We start from the raw sequence: 21545 nt of genomic DNA on the forward strand, positions 1-21545 counted from the left end.
GAAGTAGCAGCCATTGATTGCATTGTAAAATCACTCCCTCATTGTGGAGATGTTTTCTCTTTAACGGCATGCTGCGTGGGCTCTTGGAGGGGCTTTGCCTCAACAGACGGGCTCCCACTGCAGTGTGGGGCCAGGTCCAGACATTTTGATGCTTTTTGGGGTGCATCTCCGTCTCTCTGGAAACGAGCTCACAAGAACACACCATATTTTCCAGCATGGTGTTGGTGATGCATCTAGCTGCTATCTCAATCAGTGTGTTTTTTTTGTACTGTGGCCTGCTGCCTGACGGAAATAGCCCGTAGATTGTGTTAGACCCTTGCCAGTGTCTAATTCTCTATGTAGCTATTTATCTCCTGTATTTATCACAGTCTGTTTATCTGACTTTAACAGACTGCCAATGGAGATTACCCAGATCTGCAAATGAACTCCAAAATGAATCCAGCCTAAATCGCTAAAAAACAACACTTTCTTTAGATTAAAATGTCTGTTTCCTGTTTTGGCCGTTTCCTCATACATTGTAATATAAAAAGATGTTTCCACTGTATGCACCACAGTAGTAATTAATATTATACCACGGGCTTTCTTCATTAACCATAAATGGACTTATTTTGTCTCGCATGCACTTGACGTATGGGTAAATTGTAATATAAATCCGGCGGAGGCTGCATGAGGGCAGGACGGCTCATAATGATGGCCACAACGGAACAAATGGAATGGCATCAAACACATAGAAACCACATGGAAACCATGTGTTTGATATCATTCCACCTATTCAGCTCCAGCCATTACCACGAGCCCGTCCTCCCCAATGAAGGTTCCACCAACCTCCGGTGACAAAGACATGTCTCTACTGTTTACACCAGAGTAGGAATTCATACCATGCCAGGGGCTTTCTTCATTAACTAGAAGTTGACTTCTTTTGACTCACATGCGCTTGACATATGGGTATGTGTATCAGAGCAACACAATGAAGGTAATATTATGAGGTAGCTGTTAGATACATGTTTTGGGAACATTGTGAGATCTGCGGTTTTAGGTCTTAAGGTCATACTGTATGAACATAAAACGCTATATATTTCCATAGCCATTACTTATGACTGAGTTGACCTATTCCTGTGGGAATCAGCCACGTCTTCACGGCCATCGTCTGTAGCTGTCACACAATCGATCTACAACCACCCTCGCACTCCCCTCCCCTCCCCTCTGAATTAAAGCCACATAACAGCGATCGATGGATCCCTCCTAATCGTGTTAGATGTATTGTTTTCAAATACCAACGCCCAGCTGGTGAATCCTGTTTGTCTCTGTTTTAGAGATCAGGCCTCTTTACCTTCCCCTCTCTCCGTCTCTCCGTCCCTCTCTCTCAATTTGTTTCTTTTCAAAGCTCAGGGAATTGGCCCAAATCCTAGGTATCACAGATCTGACCATATTTCAAGCCGAAATTAAGCATGTTAAAACCTTTTTCCCTTTAAAGGTCAGACATTAGTGCCGGTAAACATTGATCTGTGGATTTATGAATTTAGCCCTGTGTTGGAGCTCCTTTGTAATGGAAGATTCAGCGGGGAAGCTTAACATTGCATTGTTTTGCTTTGACAACGCAGCCACGAGAGCCACTGCAGCTGTTCCCCCCGCTCACAATGGCAGATTAATTAACACAATCATATGCTTCTGGCTCCGGCTCAACGTGCAGGTCTGCTCTGGGATAGATAGGTAAATCCTATACATGTGTTTCCAGACTGAGAATATTCTTATGTTGGGTTTCATAACTGGATATATTTGGTTTGTGACTGGTCATCTCCAAAAACTCAAGCAATGGGCCTAACTCATTGGACTGAAGTATATCTGGGAAGTGTTTTCTAGTTCAGAGAAGCACTTCCTCATTCCTTCTCAGGGCTGCCACGGCCATTAGGCGGCTGTTCTAATTCACATTCCGTAGGCCGACCCGTCTCCCTTTCTTAGTTAGTTCCCTGACATTTGAAACTGTCTATTATTCAGCCCGGCTTTCAGGTGCAATGCTGTGTAAATGGCAAGTCAAGAAATTATGTATCTTTTTTCATACAGTTATCCATCAAGGACCGGTGAGGATCAGTCCTCGTGCTTAAATCATTACGGAATGCTGTGATCTTTCCCGATTGATCATATCACTTACACCCACTGTCATGCTATTACCGTACTTCATCTTATATTCCTCTTCTTCGTTTCTCTCTACTCCTTGTTTGGTGTTAACATGACCGCAGTCTTTCAATATTTTAACCTTGCCTCATCCTCTCTGTTTATATAATATTCACTTAACAGTCAAGAGTAAGGGAAGGAAGAAATTAGGGCGGGTGCGACGGCAACAAAAACACTGAAGCAATTATGTTTCTTTCAGCCCAAGCGTTCTCACGTTAATGAAATCCCTTATCGTTTTAGGGAGGATGGGAAGGTAGGACAGGTGCAAGAAATGGTGTTCATTTATCTTTTTCTGGAAAAGAAAAGAAAAAAGAGAATGTCGAGGTAAAGGCAACAAGTGTGGAGAGAGTTTCTCAGTCACATTTTGTTACCATTGGATAGTTTAAAGCAACTCTATTTTTGCTGTTTTGTTCTGGGGATTTTGACCAGACTGTATGTGTGTGCCTATGTGCATATGAGAGAGAGAGAAATAGAGAGGGAGAGAAGGGGGGGGGGGGGGTGAGAGTAAGAGAGGAGGTGAGAGATTGGGAGGAGGTTGTATCACAAATTTGTGTCTGTTTAAAGGGTAAGACGACACTCCTGTGGCTAACATTTGAAGTATTTACCTCATCACAAGATGTCTGCCCTTTTCCCCTGTGCAGCTCACATGCAGATTAGAGCGCTAGCGGAGGTAGCAGTGGAGACCGCTTTGATGACGCTAATGCCGAGCGAGATCCTGGCTCCCTTTAAAGGGAGCTATCTGATTGGAAACAGATCTGGGACGCTGGGAGGTTGGTCCTGGCTCGTTTGATTTAATGACCCATTTCCTCGGCTCGTGCCACAAGCAGTTAACGGCAGTCAAGGTGCCCAGAGGTTCGCCGTCATGGGAGTGTACCATCATCCAGGCCCAGAATGAGTAGAGAGAGAGAGAGAGCAGTATAGAGAGAGAGAGAGAGAGGAGAGAGAGAGAGAGAGAGAGAGAGGAGAGAGAGAGAGAGAGAGAGAGAGAGAGAGAGAGAGAGAGAGAGAGAGAGAGAGAGAGAGAGAGAGAGAGAGAGAGAGAGAGAGAGAGAGAGAGAGAGAGAGGAGAGAGAGAGAGAGAGAGAGAGAGAGAGAGAGAGAGAGAGAGAGAGAGAGAGAGAGAGAGAATGTTTAGGACTGTATACATTTTGGGGCAGCGGGTAGCCTAGTGGTTAGAGCGTTGGACTAGTAACCGAAAGGTTGCTAGATTGAATCCCCGAGCTGACAAGGTAAAAATCTGTCGTTCTGCCCCTGAACAAGGCAGTTAACCCACTGCTCCTAGGCCGTCATTGAAAATAAGAATTTGTTCTTAACTGACTTGTCTAGTTAAATAAAGGTTTAATTAAAAGGATACATATTGAAGCAACCAGACAACCAATCAGAGCTTGTGTCTGTGTGTCTGTAGTTCAGCCAGCCGGAGGTGACATGTACAAGTTGAAGGCCCAGGGAGTCGCCATGGTTTCCATATATCCAGCCATATACTCTGCTTCAGAAGTGTTAACCACTCTTTCAATGCAGACAGTCATGGGACATGGTGTTTCATTCTGTCTATTAGGTTCCTACTGTACAGTATGCCTCGTTTTCATTGGTCATCAGAGCAATCGTAGTCAAAGTTCAGTATTACTTTGTGTCTAATTTGCTATCCCATGAGTTGCGCTGACAACACATTTTAAGTGATAGTGTTCCCTGTTTAGAACCCACGAGAGAGAGAGAGAGAGAGAGAGAGAGAGAGAGAGAGAGAGAGAGAGACCTTACTCTGTGTACATGCTCGACCTTCTAGTCAAGAGCACTCCAGGCCTGAATAGCGGCCTAATGGAACCAGTCAACTTTGAAAACCAAACTTGAGCACGCTTTGACATATCAAGCTAATGATCAATTATTAATATTCACAATCCTCGGCCTTGATGTCGCTGTATGGATATAGACGGCAAGCAATTATGTCATGGTCTTTGGGTTTTGTCTATCCCCGCCCGACCGCCTGCTTCCTGTATGTGGAGGATTTATAAATATATAACAGATAGTTCTTAGTGAGAGGAGTTATACACTCTTATTGCCGATATAGAGATGCAGATTAATTTGTAATTAGTCTTGAAATGTTGAGCCTCTGTAGATAAAGGATTCAAACTTCCATTCTCCATTCCATAAATGCTGATCACTTAAAAAGAACAAATGCTCTGAGCTTGATAAAAATAGCTTAAGCTTGAATTATTTGTTTGGACACATATGTTTGAATGCCCTAGCAACACTAAGCGGGAGTAAATGAGTTTTAGAATAAACTGTTATTGTTTGCGTGTAAAAACTGTTCAGTGCATTAGATCAGTATAAGAGAATCCTAGTGTCTGGTTAAATGTCAGTTTGTTGGTACAACGCTAAGAGGGAGGCAGGGAGAGAAAGTTTCCACCCCGTCTCTGTTTAACAATGTGATTTCATTTTCAATATCCAACCATGGTGTACCGTTTCTTTTGGCCTTGGGTTCACGTTCATTTGCTCCAAATGTCAAATATCTCTCCGTAGAAGAAAACAATGACGAAGGGAATACAGACATGTTTTTTTGGGAGGTGTAAATAGCAGAATAGTTTTTAGTCGTATAAGGCAGGGGGAGTCTATTAATAGTTGAGTCATCAGTGCTGCTGCAATGCTCTGAAATGGCAAATTGTTAGATCCCCAATGGTGATTATTACTCTCTGTCAATGACCTTCATAACAAATTAACATTCCGCCAGTGGAACAGAGCGTGCTCTTTAATAAGGGGTATGTGTGAGGCGTGGCATTGACTGTGCAAACTGGGTTGACTGGGTGCTATGGGACGAGTAGAGAAGGGGAGAGGACAGCCTGGGATTTGGTTCTGAGACACCACAAACTGAAAGAGGAGGAGGCAGGTTTCTATTTATTTATTTCATTGGCATTGTACTCCTTTTTTATTATTTACAGTGGAAAGAAATCACATTTCAATTTGGTTCTTTCTTTATAATACAAGGCAATTATTAGTATTATCCTTATTAGTGGTGTCATTTTGGCTGAGCTAGTTTAACCCTTGTGGACTGTTGGAGAGGAGGTAGAGCTGTGGGGAGGGCCACTGTTTTAATACCACTTTGCCAAAATCAGGACTTTCTCTAATGTATTCTGATAGTATGGCTCACTCACGAGACACCCCGGTGTTTAGAGCAGCAGTATAAATCTTTTTATTTCATTTTCCGAGACACTGGACAAGTTCATATAAGAGGAAAATGGGAAACGTCCTTGGTCTCCGGATTTACGGGCACCCTGACTGTGGAGGGAGAGAGAGAGGGAGAGAGAAAGGAGAGAGAAGAGAGAGAGAGGGATAGTTTCAGTACAATTCGGAACAGCTTGAATTGAAGCACAGCACACTGAAATGCACCTCTCCTCTGTGGCCTTGTTAAGTGTGTTCATCACCTTTATGATAATATATATCTTTAAGTGCACATTTATGTAATTGAGGTATTGATCAGTATACATTCTCCCCTTGATAATGACTATTTTATTATGGGTTCTTAATGAAACTTTGGATTCATTTTAAACTGATGTTTGAATAGCGGTTAATGGTTGTGATGCATATATAACTCTGATGCTATTTATATATATATATATATGTATATATATATATATACTATATATATATACAGTTGAGGTCGGAGGTTTACATACACTTAGGTTGGAGTCATTAAAACTTGTTTTACCACTCCACAAATCCACAAACCACTCCACAAATTCCTTGTTAACAAGCTATAGTTTTGGGAAGTCGGTTAGGACATCTACTTTGTGCATGACACAGGTAATTTTTCCAACAATTGTTTACAGACCGATTATTTCACTTATAATTCACTGTATCACAATTCCAGTGGGTCAGAAGTTTACATATACTAAGTTGACTGTGCCTTTAACTTTTACTGCCTCAGAAACCCGGATCCGGGAGCACCCTCCACCACCCCCCCACTGACTAGCATAGCTAGCATAGCGTCACAAGTAAATTGTAGCTTCTAAATATCATTAAATCACAAGTCCAAGACATCTAATGAAAGATACAGATCTTGTGAATAAAGCCACCATTTCAGATTTTTTAAATGTTTTACAGGGAAGACAAAATATGTAAATCTATTAGCTAACCACGTTAGCAAAAGACACCATTTTTCTTTGTCCACCATTTTTTCTCAACACCAGTAGCTATCACCAATTCGGCCAAATAAAGATATTGATAGCCACTAACCAAGAAAAAACCTCATCAGATGACAGTCTGATAACATATTTATGGTATATTTATTTTGTTAGAAAAATGTGCATATTTCAGGTATAAATCATAGTTTACAATTGCACCCACCATCACAACTCGACTAGAATAAATACACAGAGCAACGTGTATTACCTAATTACTAATCATAAAACATTTCTTAAAAATACACAGCTCACAGCAATGGAAAGACACAGATCTTGTGAATTCAGACAATATTTCAGATGTTCTAAGTGTTTTACAGCGAAAGACAATAAATCGTTATATTAGCATACCACATGTGCAAACGTTACCAGAGCATTGATTCTAGCCAAAGAGAGCGATAACGTAATCATCGCCAAAATATATACATTTTTTCACTAACCTTCTCAGAATTCTTCAGATGACACTCCTGTAACATCATATTACAACATACATATAGAGTTTGTTCGAAAATGTGCATATTTAGCCACCAAAATCCTGGTTAGACAATGAGAAAAGTAGCCCAGCTGGTCAGAAAATGTCGTGCGCCATATTAGACAGTGATCTAGTCTTATACATAAATACTCATAAACTTGACTAAAAAATACAGGGTGGACAGCGATTGATAGACAATTTAATTCTTAATACAATCGCTGAATTACATTTTTTAAATTATCCTTACTTTTCAATACAGGTTGCGCCAAGCGAAGCTATACCAAACAAAATGGCGGCATAAGCGTTTAACATTTTTCGACAGAAACACGATTTATCATCATAAATTGTTCTTACTATGAGCTGTTCTTCCATCAGAATCTTGGGCAATGTATCCTTTCTTGGGTCTAATCTTCTTTTGGTCGAAAGATGTCTTCTTGTCTGTCGAAATGCCCACTAACGTTCGACCGGGACCCCGAAACGTGCCCGGCGCTTCAAAGTGCACCACAAAGCAATGCCTCAAAATCGCACTAAACGGATATAAATTGCTATAAAACGGTTCAAATTAACTACCTTATGATGTTGTTAACACCTATAACGAGTAAAAACATGACCGGAGAAATATTACTGGCTAAACAACAGGTTGGAAGGAGGCGAGTCCGACGTCCTTCGTGCGTCAGGCGCAGGCAGCAAAAGGAAGCTACTTCCGGTATTTGGTCTTTTATACAGGCCCTGATTGCGCAATCGACTCCATTCAAAGCGTCACCACGTACTGACATCCAAAGGAAGACGTAGGCAGTGTCTGTTTCTCCATAGCATTTACAGGGACATTACAACCGACCTGGGATCAGGGGCCAAGATGTCTGAAATCTGACTCCCTGTCATGAAAAGTGCTGTAGAAGGAGTTCTGTTTCACTCAGAGACAAAATTCCAACGGCTATAGAAACTAGAGAGTGTTTTCTATCCAATAATAATAATAATATGCATATTGTACGAGCAAGAATTGAGTACTAGGCAGTTTAATTTGGCAACGTCAAGAAAAAAAAAGTGCTAACAGCACCCCCTATTGACAGCTTGGAAAATTCCAGAAAATGATGTCATGGCTTTAGAAGCTTCTGATAGGATAATTTACATAATTTGAGTAAATTGGAGGTGTACCTGTGGATGTATTTCAAGGCCTACCTTAAAACTTAGTGTCTCTTTGCTTGACATCATAGGAAAATCAAAAGAAATCAGCCATGACCTCAGAAACAAAATTGTAGACCTCCACAAGTCTGGTTCATCCTTGGGAGGATTTCCAAACTCCTGAAGGTACCACGTTCAGCTGTACAAACAATAGTACGCAAGTATAAACACAATGGGACCACGCAACCGTCTTACCGCTCAGGAAGGAGACGCGTTCTGTCTCCTAGAGTTTAACGTACTTTGATGCAAGAAGTGCAAATCAATCCCAGAATAACAGCAAAGAACCTTGTGAAGATGGTACAAAATGTTCTATAACCACAGTAAAACGAGTCCTATATCGACATAACCTGAAAGGTCGCTCAGCAAGGAAGAAGCCACTGTTCCAAAACCGCCATAAAAAAGCCAGACTACAGTTTGCAACTGGATATGAGGACGAAGATTGTACTTTTTGGAGAAATGTCCTCTGATCAGAACTGTTTGGCCATAATGACCATCGTCATGTTTGGAGTACAAAGGGGGAGGCTTGCAAGCCAAAGAACACCATCCCAACCATGAAGCACAGGGGTGGCAGCATCATGGGTGCTTTGCTGCATGAGGGACTGGTGCACTTCACAAAATAGATGGCATCATGAGGGAGGAAAATTATGTGGATATATTGAAGCAACATCTCAAGACATCAGTCAGGAAGTTAAAGCTGGGTCACAAATGGGTCTTCCAAATGGACAATGACCCCAAGCATACTTTCAAAGTTGTGGCAAAATGGCTTAAGGACAACAAAGTCAAGGTATTGGAGTGGCCATCACAAAGCCCTGACCTCAATCCTATAGAAAATTTGTGGACAGAACTGAACAAGTGTGTGCGAGCAAGGAGGCCTACAAACCCGACTCAGTTACACCAGCTCTGTCAGGAGGAAAGGGACAAAATTCACTCAACTTGTTGTGGGAAGCATGTGGAAGGCTACCTGAAACAATTGACCCAAGTTTAACAATTTAAAGGTAATGCTACCAAATACTAATTGAGTGTATGTAACCCACTGGGAATGTGATGAAAGAAATTAAAGCTGAATTAATTCATTCTCTCAACTATTATTCAACTGTATATACAGTACACTATACAGTGCATTCGAAAAGTATTCAGAACCCTTTACTATTTCCACGTTTCGTTACGTTACATCCTTATTCTAAAATGTATGAAACTGCCACCACCATGCATCACTGTAGGGATGGTTCTAGGTTTCCTCCAGACGTGACACTTGGCATTCAAGCCAAAGAGTTCAATCTTGGTTTCTTCAGACCAAAGAATGTTATTTTTCATGGTCTGAGAGACCTTTCGGTGCCTTTTGGCAACTCCAATCGGGCTGTCATCTGCTTTTTACTGAAGAGTGGCTTCCGTCTGGCCATTTTACCATAAAGGCCTGATTGGTGGAGTGCTGCAGCGATGGCTGTCCTTCTGGAAGGTTTTCCCATCTCCACAGAGGAACCTTAGGTGCTCTGTGCCTCGACACAATCCTGTCTCGGAGCTCTACGGACAGTTCCTTCGACCTCATGGCTTGGTTTTTACTCTGACATGCACTGTTAACGGTGGGACCTTTATATAGACAGGTGTGTGCCTTTCCAAATCATGTCCAATCAATTGAATTTACCACAAGTGGACTTGTAGAAACATCTCAAGGATGATCAATGGAAACAGGATGCACCTGAGCTCAATTTTTCGAGTCTCATAGCAAAGAGTCTGTAAGGTGTAAATAAGATATTTCTGTGTTTTATTTATAATGGTGGTGTTAAGCTCGCTGCCATTGGACTCTGGAGCAGTGGAAACATTCTCTGGAGCGATGAATTACTCTTTACCTTATGGCAGTCCAATAGACGAATCTGGGTTTGGCGGATGCCAGGAAAACGCTACCTGCCCGAATGCATAATGCCAACTGTAAAGCTTGGTGCAGGTGGAATAATTGTCTTGGGGTGTTTTTCATGGTTTGGGCTAGGCCCCTTTGTTCCAGTGAAGGGAAATATTAACGCTACAACATTCTAGACGATTCTGTGCTTCCATCTTTGTGGCAACAGTTTGGGGAAGGCCCTTTCCTGTTTCAACATGACAATGCCCCCGTGCACAAAGCGAGGTCCATACAGAAATGGCCTGCACAGAGCCCTGACCTCAACCCCATCGAATGCTTTTGGGATGAATTGGAACTATGACTTCAAGCCAGTCCTAATCGCCAAGCATCAGTGCCCGACCTCACTAATGCTCTTGCGGCTGAACGGAGGCAAGTCCCCGCAGCAATGTTCCAACATCTAGTAGAAAGCTTTCCCTGCAGCAAAGTGGGGACCAACTCCATATTAATGACCATGATTTTGGAATGAGTGGTCATGTAGTGTCTGTGTATATATATATATATATATATATATATATATATATATATATATATATATATATATATATAGATAGATATATATACATACACACTGTACCTGGTGGTAGAGAGCCTTGAATGTAACTCCAGTATATGATTGCCCATTGTGCTTGTTGTTGATTTGGTGTGGTGGAAAAGGAATAGGAAATCAATGATAGCAGAAGATGGTTTTTTTGCATCTTTTTAAAGGTACAGTGCACGCATGCAGCATTGTTACAGTGGACTGTACATACGTTATATGTTGTCTTCCTGGAACACGTGCTGTATTACCAAGTGGTTTCGTTTACCATGATTGTAGGATAGCAATTGTTCACGTAGGACATGCTATATTTCCTTTATACAGAGACGTATGAGCTATCAGTGCATCCGTACGGGATATGCTCTCTTATCTCCTGGCCTCTCTTCCTCACTCACCTTATCGCCCCCCTCCTCTCCTCCTGTTCATCCTCCTCCAGTCTGGATCCATAGAAAGCAGGACCTACTCAGCCTTCACTAATGATAACTACTCACTTCCTGCCAAACAGTGTGCATGATGAACATTTACCCTGATTAATACCCTTCCCCCAGACCCTCCTCCTGTCCTAAAAGACGCCCACCTCAATAAGTCCCTTTAGCCCAGTGAAATGTCCCTGTCCTCCCTTGCTCCCCTCGTGCGGACGGACAGACAGCGGCGTCCGGGTGGACGTCTCCGTCCCTCTCCGACCCTCTGTCCTGCCGTCTCTCCCTGGAGCTGTGATCATCCTGCAGAATGATAACGTTAGTGAGACCTCAGTGCTTCTCTAGCTGTGACTGGGTCTTTTTTTTCAATGCTCTTTGAAGCCTGAAACAGACTTGAGAAGAGAAAACAAAGATGGGGCCCGTGCCAGGGAGAAACTTATGCCACCGTTGCTGTTCCCCTAGCTCGGCAGAGGCATAGCCTTTTACAGAGGGAGAGATGCACCTTCTGTCACTGGTAGAGGAGGAGGCAGGGAGAGGGGGAGAGAAGGAGGGAGGGGAGAGCAGAGGGGACGTCCACTGTCGAATGCATCCTAAACAGTATCTTAGCCATCCTCCAAAATGATACCGTGATAGGAAACATTCTTGATATAAAGAGGTTTAGTGTACAGTATATGTCTGATAAGGTTTTCTGTTGAATCTCTTGCGTGGGCCGGTCCTATAGTTTATGAATGAGATGAATGATTCCTTATGGAGCCCTACATTATTTTATGGGTTGAAGTTCAATAAGGCTGTACAGGTATGGTCTTTGGCATCAGGGAGTTCTGACTCCAGCTTCATTTCAGAGGAATAATCTATAAAATATGGAAATTAAACAGAAAATGTATTAAACATAATTTCCCCTACCTCTTCATCGATCAACAAAAAAAAAAATGCCGAACAAAAGAGCGAATAAATGTGTGCTACAATACATTTTAGGAATGTCTCCTCTGCCTTCAGCAGGCAGAAAAAGGCTCATCTTTCCTCCTCTTTTTTTTTTATAAGACCAATTTTAGTGAGACCAGTGCTAATAAATATAAATGTTTGTGATTAGCATCTCTGCGGCACAGGTGCATGTTTGTTGCAAGGGGAGGCATGTTCATTCATTTCCAGCGATGATAAGTACAGTGCGCCATAAACACAGAGTCCAAAACCCAGCTCCCTGATAAATGAATGCACAGATTGTTAATGTACCATTGTATGGCTCAGCCTCGGGGAGCTTAAGAAAAAAGAAAAAAAAATCCTGCCAAATCGGAGCTAGCTTGAGGTGGGGCTTCCCTTTCAAGGTCCAGATTACACACGATGGAGCTTTAAAATTGCTTTATTTTCCCCTTACACATAGGGTCCGGGATTATATAGACAACGCATCCCCCACTGGGCTGCACTACCATGTGCTCTGTAATTTGATTTTTTTTCAGACTGGTATTTACTGTCGACGCGGGTACTGGTACTAGTACACTGCTGGTCTGTGAGGAGAGACTAGGCTGAGAGCAGCATTTGGTGTTGAAGTGTCTATTTGGCCTTGTGTGCCGTACCCCAGAGCTGTTCAAATAATTTGGTGAACAGTAGATTTAATCCGCAGTGTTTTTCACAAATTGTTATTATCATAATCATGATTTCATATCTGGTTTAATCTCTCTCGTCAGTCTGTGTGGACTTTGCTGGCTCATATACAGTGCATGTGTGCACATGAGCAACTCACTGCCAAGGCAAAGCCTAATCGTTAATATACTAATCAAATCACTGCTATTTATGTTATATTGACAATGGAAGTAAGACAGAATGATTTCTGTTGATATATAAATGAAGGGTTCAGTCATGGCGCTGCTTGGAGCAAGAAAACATGTACCCGGCTGCCGACATAGACAAAAGCAGCCCAAAATAGTTGTTTTTCAGTAGCTGTGAAAATGTTTTATTAGGGGACTGCTGAACACCTGCCTTAAAATGTCGTTTCAACATCTCCCGAATGCCATTTTGCTTAATTGACTTGGAAATGGCCCAAATGTATTGCTGAATGCGGTCTAATTAATATTAATAATAAATGCCATTATTAACATCAAAGAACATCTGGTGCCCCTGTTTACCCGCGTGCCTTATATGTAGCACATTTTGCGGCTGTTTCATCTCACAAACATCATGGGGTAAACACTTTCTGAATTTCTTATTAATTGTGTTTTATTTCATTTTGTTACACAGGGTCACCGATAGCACCCTCTGCCCAAGTGTTAGTGGGTTCATCTCGTGTGCCTGTGGTCTTTTCCTGGTCTGAAGCTGGTTGCTGTGATACCTTAGAGGGTTCTGGGCCTCCCGGTGTACTCGCATTCCCTCCCCCCCCAAAAAAGTGCTTTCACTAGCATCTGCGTAGTTGTCTGCATTCCGAGTTTTGTGCCCATAAATCACACACTAAATAACTTTAATCAAAAAATTCATTAAGTAGTCCTTGTCAGGTAGTAAAAGCAGGGATAATGCAGTGGTGTTTAATGATAATTGGTGTTTGGTTAATAAATTCGACGAGTTCAGATTACTTTCTAGCGGTGGCTAGAATGCTAGCCTCAGCAGTGTAACTAAACCTCAAATTGATTAACTCGCATGAACCAGCCGTTCACAAAGATGGCACCCGTCCAACTAAAAAAAGAGAACAGAGGATCAGCCGGATGGTGTTGTGTTGCTCTGGCGTAAGGAAATCAACTCCCCCCGGGGCGCATTTTGAAAAGCCTAATGCCTTTCAAATGATGTCATCACATTTTACTTGCTCTCTCTTTTTTTCTCTTTTTTTATCCACGCGTTTCCTTACCGTTGACAGTAGTTACATAGAGGGAGAGGGCACTGGCTTTGACAGCACACAAGATGCATTAGAATAATGGAGAGAGAGGGAGACATCTTGTGTTTTTATGACACAATTTTTTTATTCTCTTTTTTGTATGAAAGTGATATCGCTGTAATCAAAACCACAGAACAATTTAGCCTGGAAGTGTGATTGAAAGAGCACCATTAAGGAAGAGGCCTTTTCCCTTCAGTTATTTCTTTGTTGTTGTTGCTTTCTCCATTAATGGGAACAGGGTGTGGTCCGTCTGGAGGGGCTGCCTCAGAGTACAGACACACGCACACACACGCACGCACGCACGCACGCACGCACACACACACACACACACACACACACACACACACACACACACACACACACACACACACACACACACACACACACACACACACACACACACACACACACACACACACAAACAGGTACGGGTGTTGTATGTGTCGGTGGGCTTCTGTGGTACTTCCCCTTGGTGGTTGAGGAGTTTTTTATTGTCACTAGCAGAGCTCCTGGTGTCAGAGCTGTAGTGCAGCAGACAGCAGCCAGAATGACTGATACTCATCCTCCTCCCAGATGGCCTGTACAACTCTGCTCCAATCTGATCTCAGCCCTTTGTTCTGTTATGTTCCATTCCATTTGGATGAGCCCAATAAAATCAGAGCTGGTCTCAAATCAGAAAGTCTGAATTATATATGCGTGTGTGTGATATTATTCCGCTGCAACAGAGCCTGGATGTGTCAGTTTGTATGTAACTGGAAAAGCAGTGCGTGTTCGGATAAGAGTACAGTGTATTAGATTAGCTAAGGACAAATAACAGGCTACACAATTGCAGTTTTCAGTGTGTAGTAAGATAAGTACGGTAATGCTAGGAATGTTTAATTCAATTGTGTCATTGTATTGATTAGCTAAACGTGCTTGTTAAATCAATAGCAATTGTAAAAATGAGATTGATCACTAAGACATGACAACAGTGAAAGCATCTGACCATATATATCCATGTAAGGCTTTTGGCTCACCTCTGGGCAATATTGACTTGAACTAAGCCAAATTAACGTATTAGACATATATAACACTAGCTGTGGCCTGGCGGTACACTAACAGTGTGTGGGCTATAGTAGTCTCTGAGAGATGATGGTAGCAGGATTTAACAGGGTAATAGATGAAGCCAGTGGCTTGCCTGTGACAATCAATTTTAATGTTGTGTCTCTTACAGATTTTTCCTTTGCATAAGAAGGAGCAAAGCAATGGAAAATCAATACATGGAGAATAGTTATAGGTGGCGAGTTATCGAGAATCTCTCTGTCCCAGACTCGCTCCTCTGGAAGACCACGTGTAATATATGAGGTGACCTTCAAATGTCATAAATGTGTTGTGCAATAAACTGTCAATATTTGTGGTTATACGGCGCAGGATGACTTTTACAGTAATTGGAACAGCCCTATTAAAAGCTTGGGATCAGTCAGCTGATTAAGGACAACCACGCTGGACGCCTATCGCCTGGGACTCTCTCTCTCTCTCTCTCTCTCTCTCTCTCTCTCTCTCTCTCTCTCTCTCTGTCTCTCTCTCTCTCTCTCTCTCTCTCTCTCTCTCTCTCTCTCTCTCTCTCTCTCTCTCTCTCTCTCTCTCTCTCTCTCTCTCTCTCTCTCTCTCTCTCTCTCTCTCTCTCTCTCTCTCTCTCTCTCTCTCTCATCCATACACTACATGAACAGATACATTGAAGTTTTGGTGTGTGTGTGCGGGCGTGCTTGTGTATTTGTTTGCGTGCGAGTATATAGCGATTGGAACATTTGTTATAGAAGGACTGTTAAATGCTGGCAGAGCATCCTCACCCTGGTACAGGATCACTATTAACCCTGCCACACAGAGGGCCGGAGGATGAGGCTGGCCATAAGCTGTGTTTTTAGGGGTTTAATTCAACTCCATCTGGGGTGGACAGGTGGAGCTGTATTTGCTACATGAGAGGAGGAAACATTGCCAAGAGGGGATATGTCAAGTGGTGTAAAATGTGTTTGTGGAGAATTTGATTACAGTACGATATGTGTACAGATGTAGGATCTCAAGGCTCTGCACACATCGTGCCGAATGGGGATCTAGCGTTCGTCTGACGTTCGTCTGTGCACTGTGCTTTAGGGACCCGCAGCTGGAGACTTCTGACTGGGGGCATTTGTCACGTGATTCTACATGTACAATCGGTGTGCAAATTACGCTCCGAGGTGCTAAGTCCTCTCGGCCAGCAAACGCTCTTGTTGTTTCTTAGCCCTTCATTTGAGCCAGTTTCCTACAGCAGGAAAATAATCCTGCAGCAACAGGACATGTAAACTATTATGTGGATTATAATTAATGCACATTTTTGAAGCAGTTGATACATTTTTCATAAGGGAAAAGTGGAAATGACAAACGTTAGAAGCTTTTTTTTAAACCACAATACACTACAGGTTTAAAAGTTCCTGTGCTGCGGGAAAGTTCTCCTGCAACAAGGTGATCAAATGAAGATCCTACATCTGTATATGTACTGCAGACATGTTGGGAGCATTGATTAAAAAAGCCTTGTGTCTATGCATTGGCTCGGAGAGGGTGGGTTTGGAAAGGTCACATGCGGATTAGAATTGGGTGTACAGTATGATCGTGGCCGTGGTTATTACAGGTAAGGCTTTGTAAACTGTTCAACACTGTATGCCTGCTGCCTTGGGGGGTCACATCCACATAAATACAATAGTACACTGTACGTTGGCAGTGTGGGTGTAGAATCATGTGATCAGTGCCAGGTAGGAGGACTTGCTGACTTCAGTCTTGTTTTTCTTGAAACCTTATTTGACTCTTAAAGAGGGTGGAATGGGGTGGGGAAGAAAAGAAAAGATTCGGCTACTGGAAGAAATGCTTTTGATTGTGTGGCATGGTGGCCTTAGTGGGCTGCTCCGTTTCAGATGCTCTCTCTCCCCACACGCATACCATGTCATGTGCCGGACTCGAGAGAAAAAAAACAAAAAAACACAAGCAGCAGATGTGGACCAGAGATTGCTTCTGGGGGGGGTGATGGGGTGGAGCCATAAACAGAATACTTTATCACACTGTGAACTGGTACTTCTTCCTGCTTACCCATGATGCAACAGGGTATGTGGTTAACAAGGTTGTTATGTTGGCATTGGGCTCTGGCGCTCACTCCACCTCATCGGTCATTCTGCTCGACTAGAGTGTAGCTTTCACACCCCATCAGAGCTTGCAAGGACGTCTTGAGAAACCGTCTACACTGTTAGCTGGACATGCAATGAGGTCATGACCCATATAAACGTGTGAGATAACATCCTCACCTTATGGTTGTGCTGCCGTCAACTCTTTTCAAATCTATTCCAGTTCCTCCTGAGATTCGGGTGATTATGTGGAGAGCGGTTGTTGGTCTCCACACGTCTCTGCGGTATTAGTGGCAGTTCAAGCAGGGGCGGGGTCACTCTTATCGCCCTTCTCGTATCTCTGACAGAAGCGACGCTACCTGTCAAAATCAGGGCGCTACGGAGACGCGTTAGCCCAATGCTGACAGAGCCGTTTCTTTTTTTTTGTATTGTTCATTTCAACACAATCCGCCATATGCTACCAGAAAATGAGGATAGCGGGGATAAAACATTCCGACGGGAGTGGGAGAGTGTGGAGGGGGTCGGCCCGGTGTTTCTAAAGGAGCCTGAAAGCTTATGAACTGTCAGCATTCTGTCAGTTTGAAATGGGGGGGGGGGGGGGGGGGGGGGGATAGCGGCAAAACGTGAACCCATTGATGTGTTTTACTTTGTGTGGTGTTAGCAGATTTGAATTGAACAGGAGGACAAAGCAAAAGTTAAAGTGTGTTTTCTGACATGGTGACGGTTTGACGTGACACTCACCGCTCCTCCCTTGTGTGTGTGTCTGTGTGTGTCTCTCTCTTGTTGCTCAAGATGTCGGGGATGACCTGGGGAAGACAGCGGGGAGTGTTCAGCAGGCCCCCTCCCAGCACAGGGACAGGAGCCTGGGCTCGGCCATCAAGGACTGCCCCTACTGTGGGAAGACCTTCCGCACCTCCCACCACCTCAAGGTCCACCTGAGGATACACACAGGTCAGTGGAGTGAGTTCCCCTTGGATATTACTGCTACACCGTTTTACTGCCACCGCTCTCTGCGGTGGCAGTAAGTCAACCCCATTTGAGTCAACCCCATTTGACCGTGTTCGATACCATTGGCGAGGGCATTTATTCAAAGCACACAGCTGTTTCCTGGAAATATGCTGTAATTAATGGGACAGTGGCATTCAGTGGTTCACTGTAGCTACTGTTCTAATCTTAGCCATATCTAACAAACGAGTGTCAAAATATATCTCTACCTGGATGACTTTCCGTGTTAGCTACTGGGAGGTAGAGGTGGTCCCATTGAGAGTAATGGTGTGGACACGGTGTCCACTGGCCAGAGCCAGAGCAGGCTGTTATACCTCACTACACTGCAAGGTAGAAATGCCCCAGTAAATATCCAGGCTAATGTCACACGTAGGCCGTTCTAAGGTCGCCTTAGATCAAGGACATCGGCTCAGCTACTCTAACATCCTGCGTGCTGCGTATGCTACAGCATGGGTTCCACACTATGTTTCTGCATTGAGCGTGTTTTTTTGCGTACCTTGTCGCTTTGGAGTATTGCTTGGGTTGTAGCTTAGAGTACTGTGCTGGACCACCTATGAAAATCCTACTACGATATGGGCTACGAGTCAGCCCATATCACACGCAAAAGAGCATGACCCTAGAAACGAGTGTTTAGCATTTCTTCAGAGCCGTGCTCTAATTACTTGGCTGAGGGGAGAGCTTGAGTGTACGCCCTAGTGACAGTCTACTACACTATGCTACAATACCGCTTCATTCTGCATTGCTTTCTCTCTTTCTCAGATTAGGCCTGGGAATGACTAAGTACATCCTGTATACTCATGGAGAACTCGTGGTATTCAGCACTTCATTTCTTATCAGCCTCTGTTCTTGCTCTACATTTAACCGTGAATGTTCTCGGAGAGAGCGTCTGATGCCCTGACCTCTGTATCTGAAGACACCATTTTACAGTTCCCCCCCAAAAGATGTAATCCTTAAGTGCCAGTAAAGGCATGACGCAAGCTTTCAGAACTTAAAATGGAAATCTCTTGCAGCTGAGGAAATCAATGCTTGCTTTTTTCCCCCTTTTTTTCGCCATGCACTTAAAAAGAGAGAAGGGAGACCACCCAAACTGTGCCTCCCTCCTCCCCTTTAATAAGGACCACATACCTCTGGTCTGGAGGGGAATTAAGGAGCCGGCGTAGCTCGTAGCTCGGCGTAGCGCAGGAGCACTTGTGCACTAGCATAATTAGGATCTTTGTGTAAAATAGCACATCCAGGTCATCGAGAGCAGCCTCAACCCTGATTCTGCAGACCTCTGAATACCTCGCCGTCAGGAGAGGAGGGGCCGGGGACAGGGGACAGGACGGGGGAGCATGGAAATCTGTTACCTAACAGAGGGGGGCTGAGTTATGCCTGTTTTCAGTGGTACAGTAAGGGTCCCCAGAAGGGCCATATTTCAGCAAATAGGAAACAGAGGCCTCAACCCAGGCCTTCCGTTAAACTTACACGGTGCAGCAGGCCAGGCCCTGCGTAAGCACAACTCAACATGGTCACTTCGTGCACAGAAACCGTCTGATGTGTCTACAAGATGTTGCCCTTTAAATCACTTGTACGTTATCAGATTGACTTCAGGTTGAAACGATGATGATTACATCAGGGTGATGACTTTTACATCCTGGGAAGATTCCTCCTTGATGGCAAAACAGTGGAACTCGGAGATGACATAATGCGCCCTTCATCCTAATTCAGTCTGAACAGCACAATGGCATTGCTTACTGAGAGGTGCTCGCCTCGTGCAACACAATGTTAGATTAATGACTCGCTAACATTTTGTTGAAAGGAATGAAGTGAATTTAAATTTCTCTAAAAGTTAAAGAGCTAATGTTACAGTATTAATTTCCTCTTGAACAGTGAGTGGGAAAATATCCATTAGTGAAATTAACCACAGTTTCTAGGTAGCTAACATTGTGCAGAATACAGTGTGGGGCCACAGTTAATGAACACTGCAGTGGGTGATATTTCATTATACAAATTAATGCTCACATTTTAATGGGAAAGTCACATAATGAATCTAGGCTTCAGTGACAGCAATTAGAGACACAGATTGTCCCCTTCTGGACAAGGCAGTATTTAGCAGTAAGCAGCTGTGTGTAAAAAATAAAAAGGTCTATGTTCTTGACAATGGCTTCGCATAACTTTAGGGGAAATAACCAGTAGAGTTTCCACTCACCTTTAAACGGGGACAGAGAAAGAGCCAGGCCTTGCCCATGTCACATAACCTTAACCTAACCAATCAGAATGAATCAATGGGGACCCATGATCTTGCTCTCCCTCTCTCTCCCTCTCTCTCCTTCTCTCCCTCTCTCCATTTCTTTCTCACCCTCTCCGTCTCTCTGCCTCCCTCGCTCTCCCCTGTTATTTCCCTTTCTCGTTCATGAACAGGTTTAATACTAACATTACCCTCTTCCAAACTAGTACCTCTTTGCATGTAACAACACTACTGTTTATTAAACACACATGTGGATGTTTGCTGCTAACCAACAGCCTTGCTTATTAAATGCTATTTAACGTCGACTAAAAGGCTAGGCGTTTGGATCGGTTCCTTTCCGAAGGGTTTCCCAGTTCAGCTCGGACAAGATTTTAATAACAGCACTTCTTCCAGTGCAAACCGCCTTTCAACGTTACGTAAAGCCATATGGAAATGTTTCTTAAAAGTATGTCATATCTATTAACTGTTTTAATTGCCCCTCTGTAGTGGCTCTGGGTGTTTATTCTGAGTGGTTACTATGGAGCTGTGACGAAGCATCCAAATCCAGAGGAAATCTGTTGGAGTCGAGGACCTGCTTAAAGAAGTAGAGCAAAAACACACTATGTCCCAGCACTGGGAGGATGAACACGTCGATACATTGAAACGTTATAATAGTTGTACTGGAAATCTACTTTTCTTATAGTACTGTGGCAGGTGATCGTTAAATAGTTTGCCCCGGGTATTTTATGAATTTGTGTTTCCATTTTTTCCCCCTTGATTGTGTTAATATATTTTCTCGATCGCAATTTTTTTGTGGGGGAGAAACGTATTTTTCTAAACAATGGCGAATGATCATTCCTTTCTTTTGTGCCATGGAGATCTGTTGTGTTCCGCAGAGGTTGCGCTGTTTGCGCTGATATCAATTAAAAGTGGATTAACGGCTACATAATGACCTTTAACAGTAAATTGTGTGTGATGTTTCAAGGCAGGATACAGTATATTCCCCAGATATCACACATGCCCCTGACGAATGATTGAGCAGATGTCTTAGCGAGTCCAAATGGTCCACAAAGAACACACACACACACACACACACACCACACACACCACACATTTACGTTATACATTTCCCAGCCATGTGTACATTGATTACTCCTCAAGGTTTGTTTAGATAGGTATCGTATGTTCAGTTATATTCAGTGGTGTTGTGGAGGATAAAGGTGTCTGCTAAATGGCATATATTATATTATTATTATATTAAATGCCCACTCTTTGTGGAAAAATGCATTAAAAGTATAGGAAGCGTTGCTTTATTCACCACGATTGGTGATCAGAGTTTAACCACCTATTTGTTTACAGTACCATTACATCACTGGTTACATTCAGATGTCTGGCGCCCAAGATTAATCACGTCTTCTTATGTTGTTTAATATTTGGATGGTGGTGTTGATGCCCATTTCCATCGTCAACAAGAAAAAAAACAGATCACTCTAATTTCACTCTAAT

The 21545-nt window shown here is 43.1% G+C and overlaps 1 protein-coding gene across 16 annotated transcripts in view; it reads left to right on the top strand.

The window, feature by feature from the left end:
- The window catches only part of znf536 (zinc finger protein 536), a 189252-nt gene that overhangs the window by 95496 nt on the left and 72211 nt on the right, over positions 1 to 21545 (top strand). For 13 of the 16 annotated variants that reach the window (XR_008759248.1, XM_055920949.1, XM_055920941.1 and 10 more), the window contains one exon: positions 17621 to 17788. The exons of 1 other annotated variant lie outside the window; for it this stretch is intronic. Coding sequence is in view for 14 of the 15 variants with exons in the window: in XM_055920949.1 (XP_055776924.1) it covers positions 17621 to 17788 (168 nt within the window). In the remaining variant the exon portion in view is untranslated. The remainder of the gene's footprint in view (positions 1 to 17620; positions 17789 to 21545) is intronic. 2 more of the 16 variants (XM_055920951.1, XM_055920953.1) reach the window with 1 other exon arrangement.

Source organism: Salvelinus fontinalis, chromosome 4 (genome assembly GCF_029448725.1).
Source record: "Salvelinus fontinalis isolate EN_2023a chromosome 4, ASM2944872v1, whole genome shotgun sequence".
Classification (NCBI taxonomy): Eukaryota; Metazoa; Chordata; class Actinopteri; order Salmoniformes; family Salmonidae; genus Salvelinus; species Salvelinus fontinalis.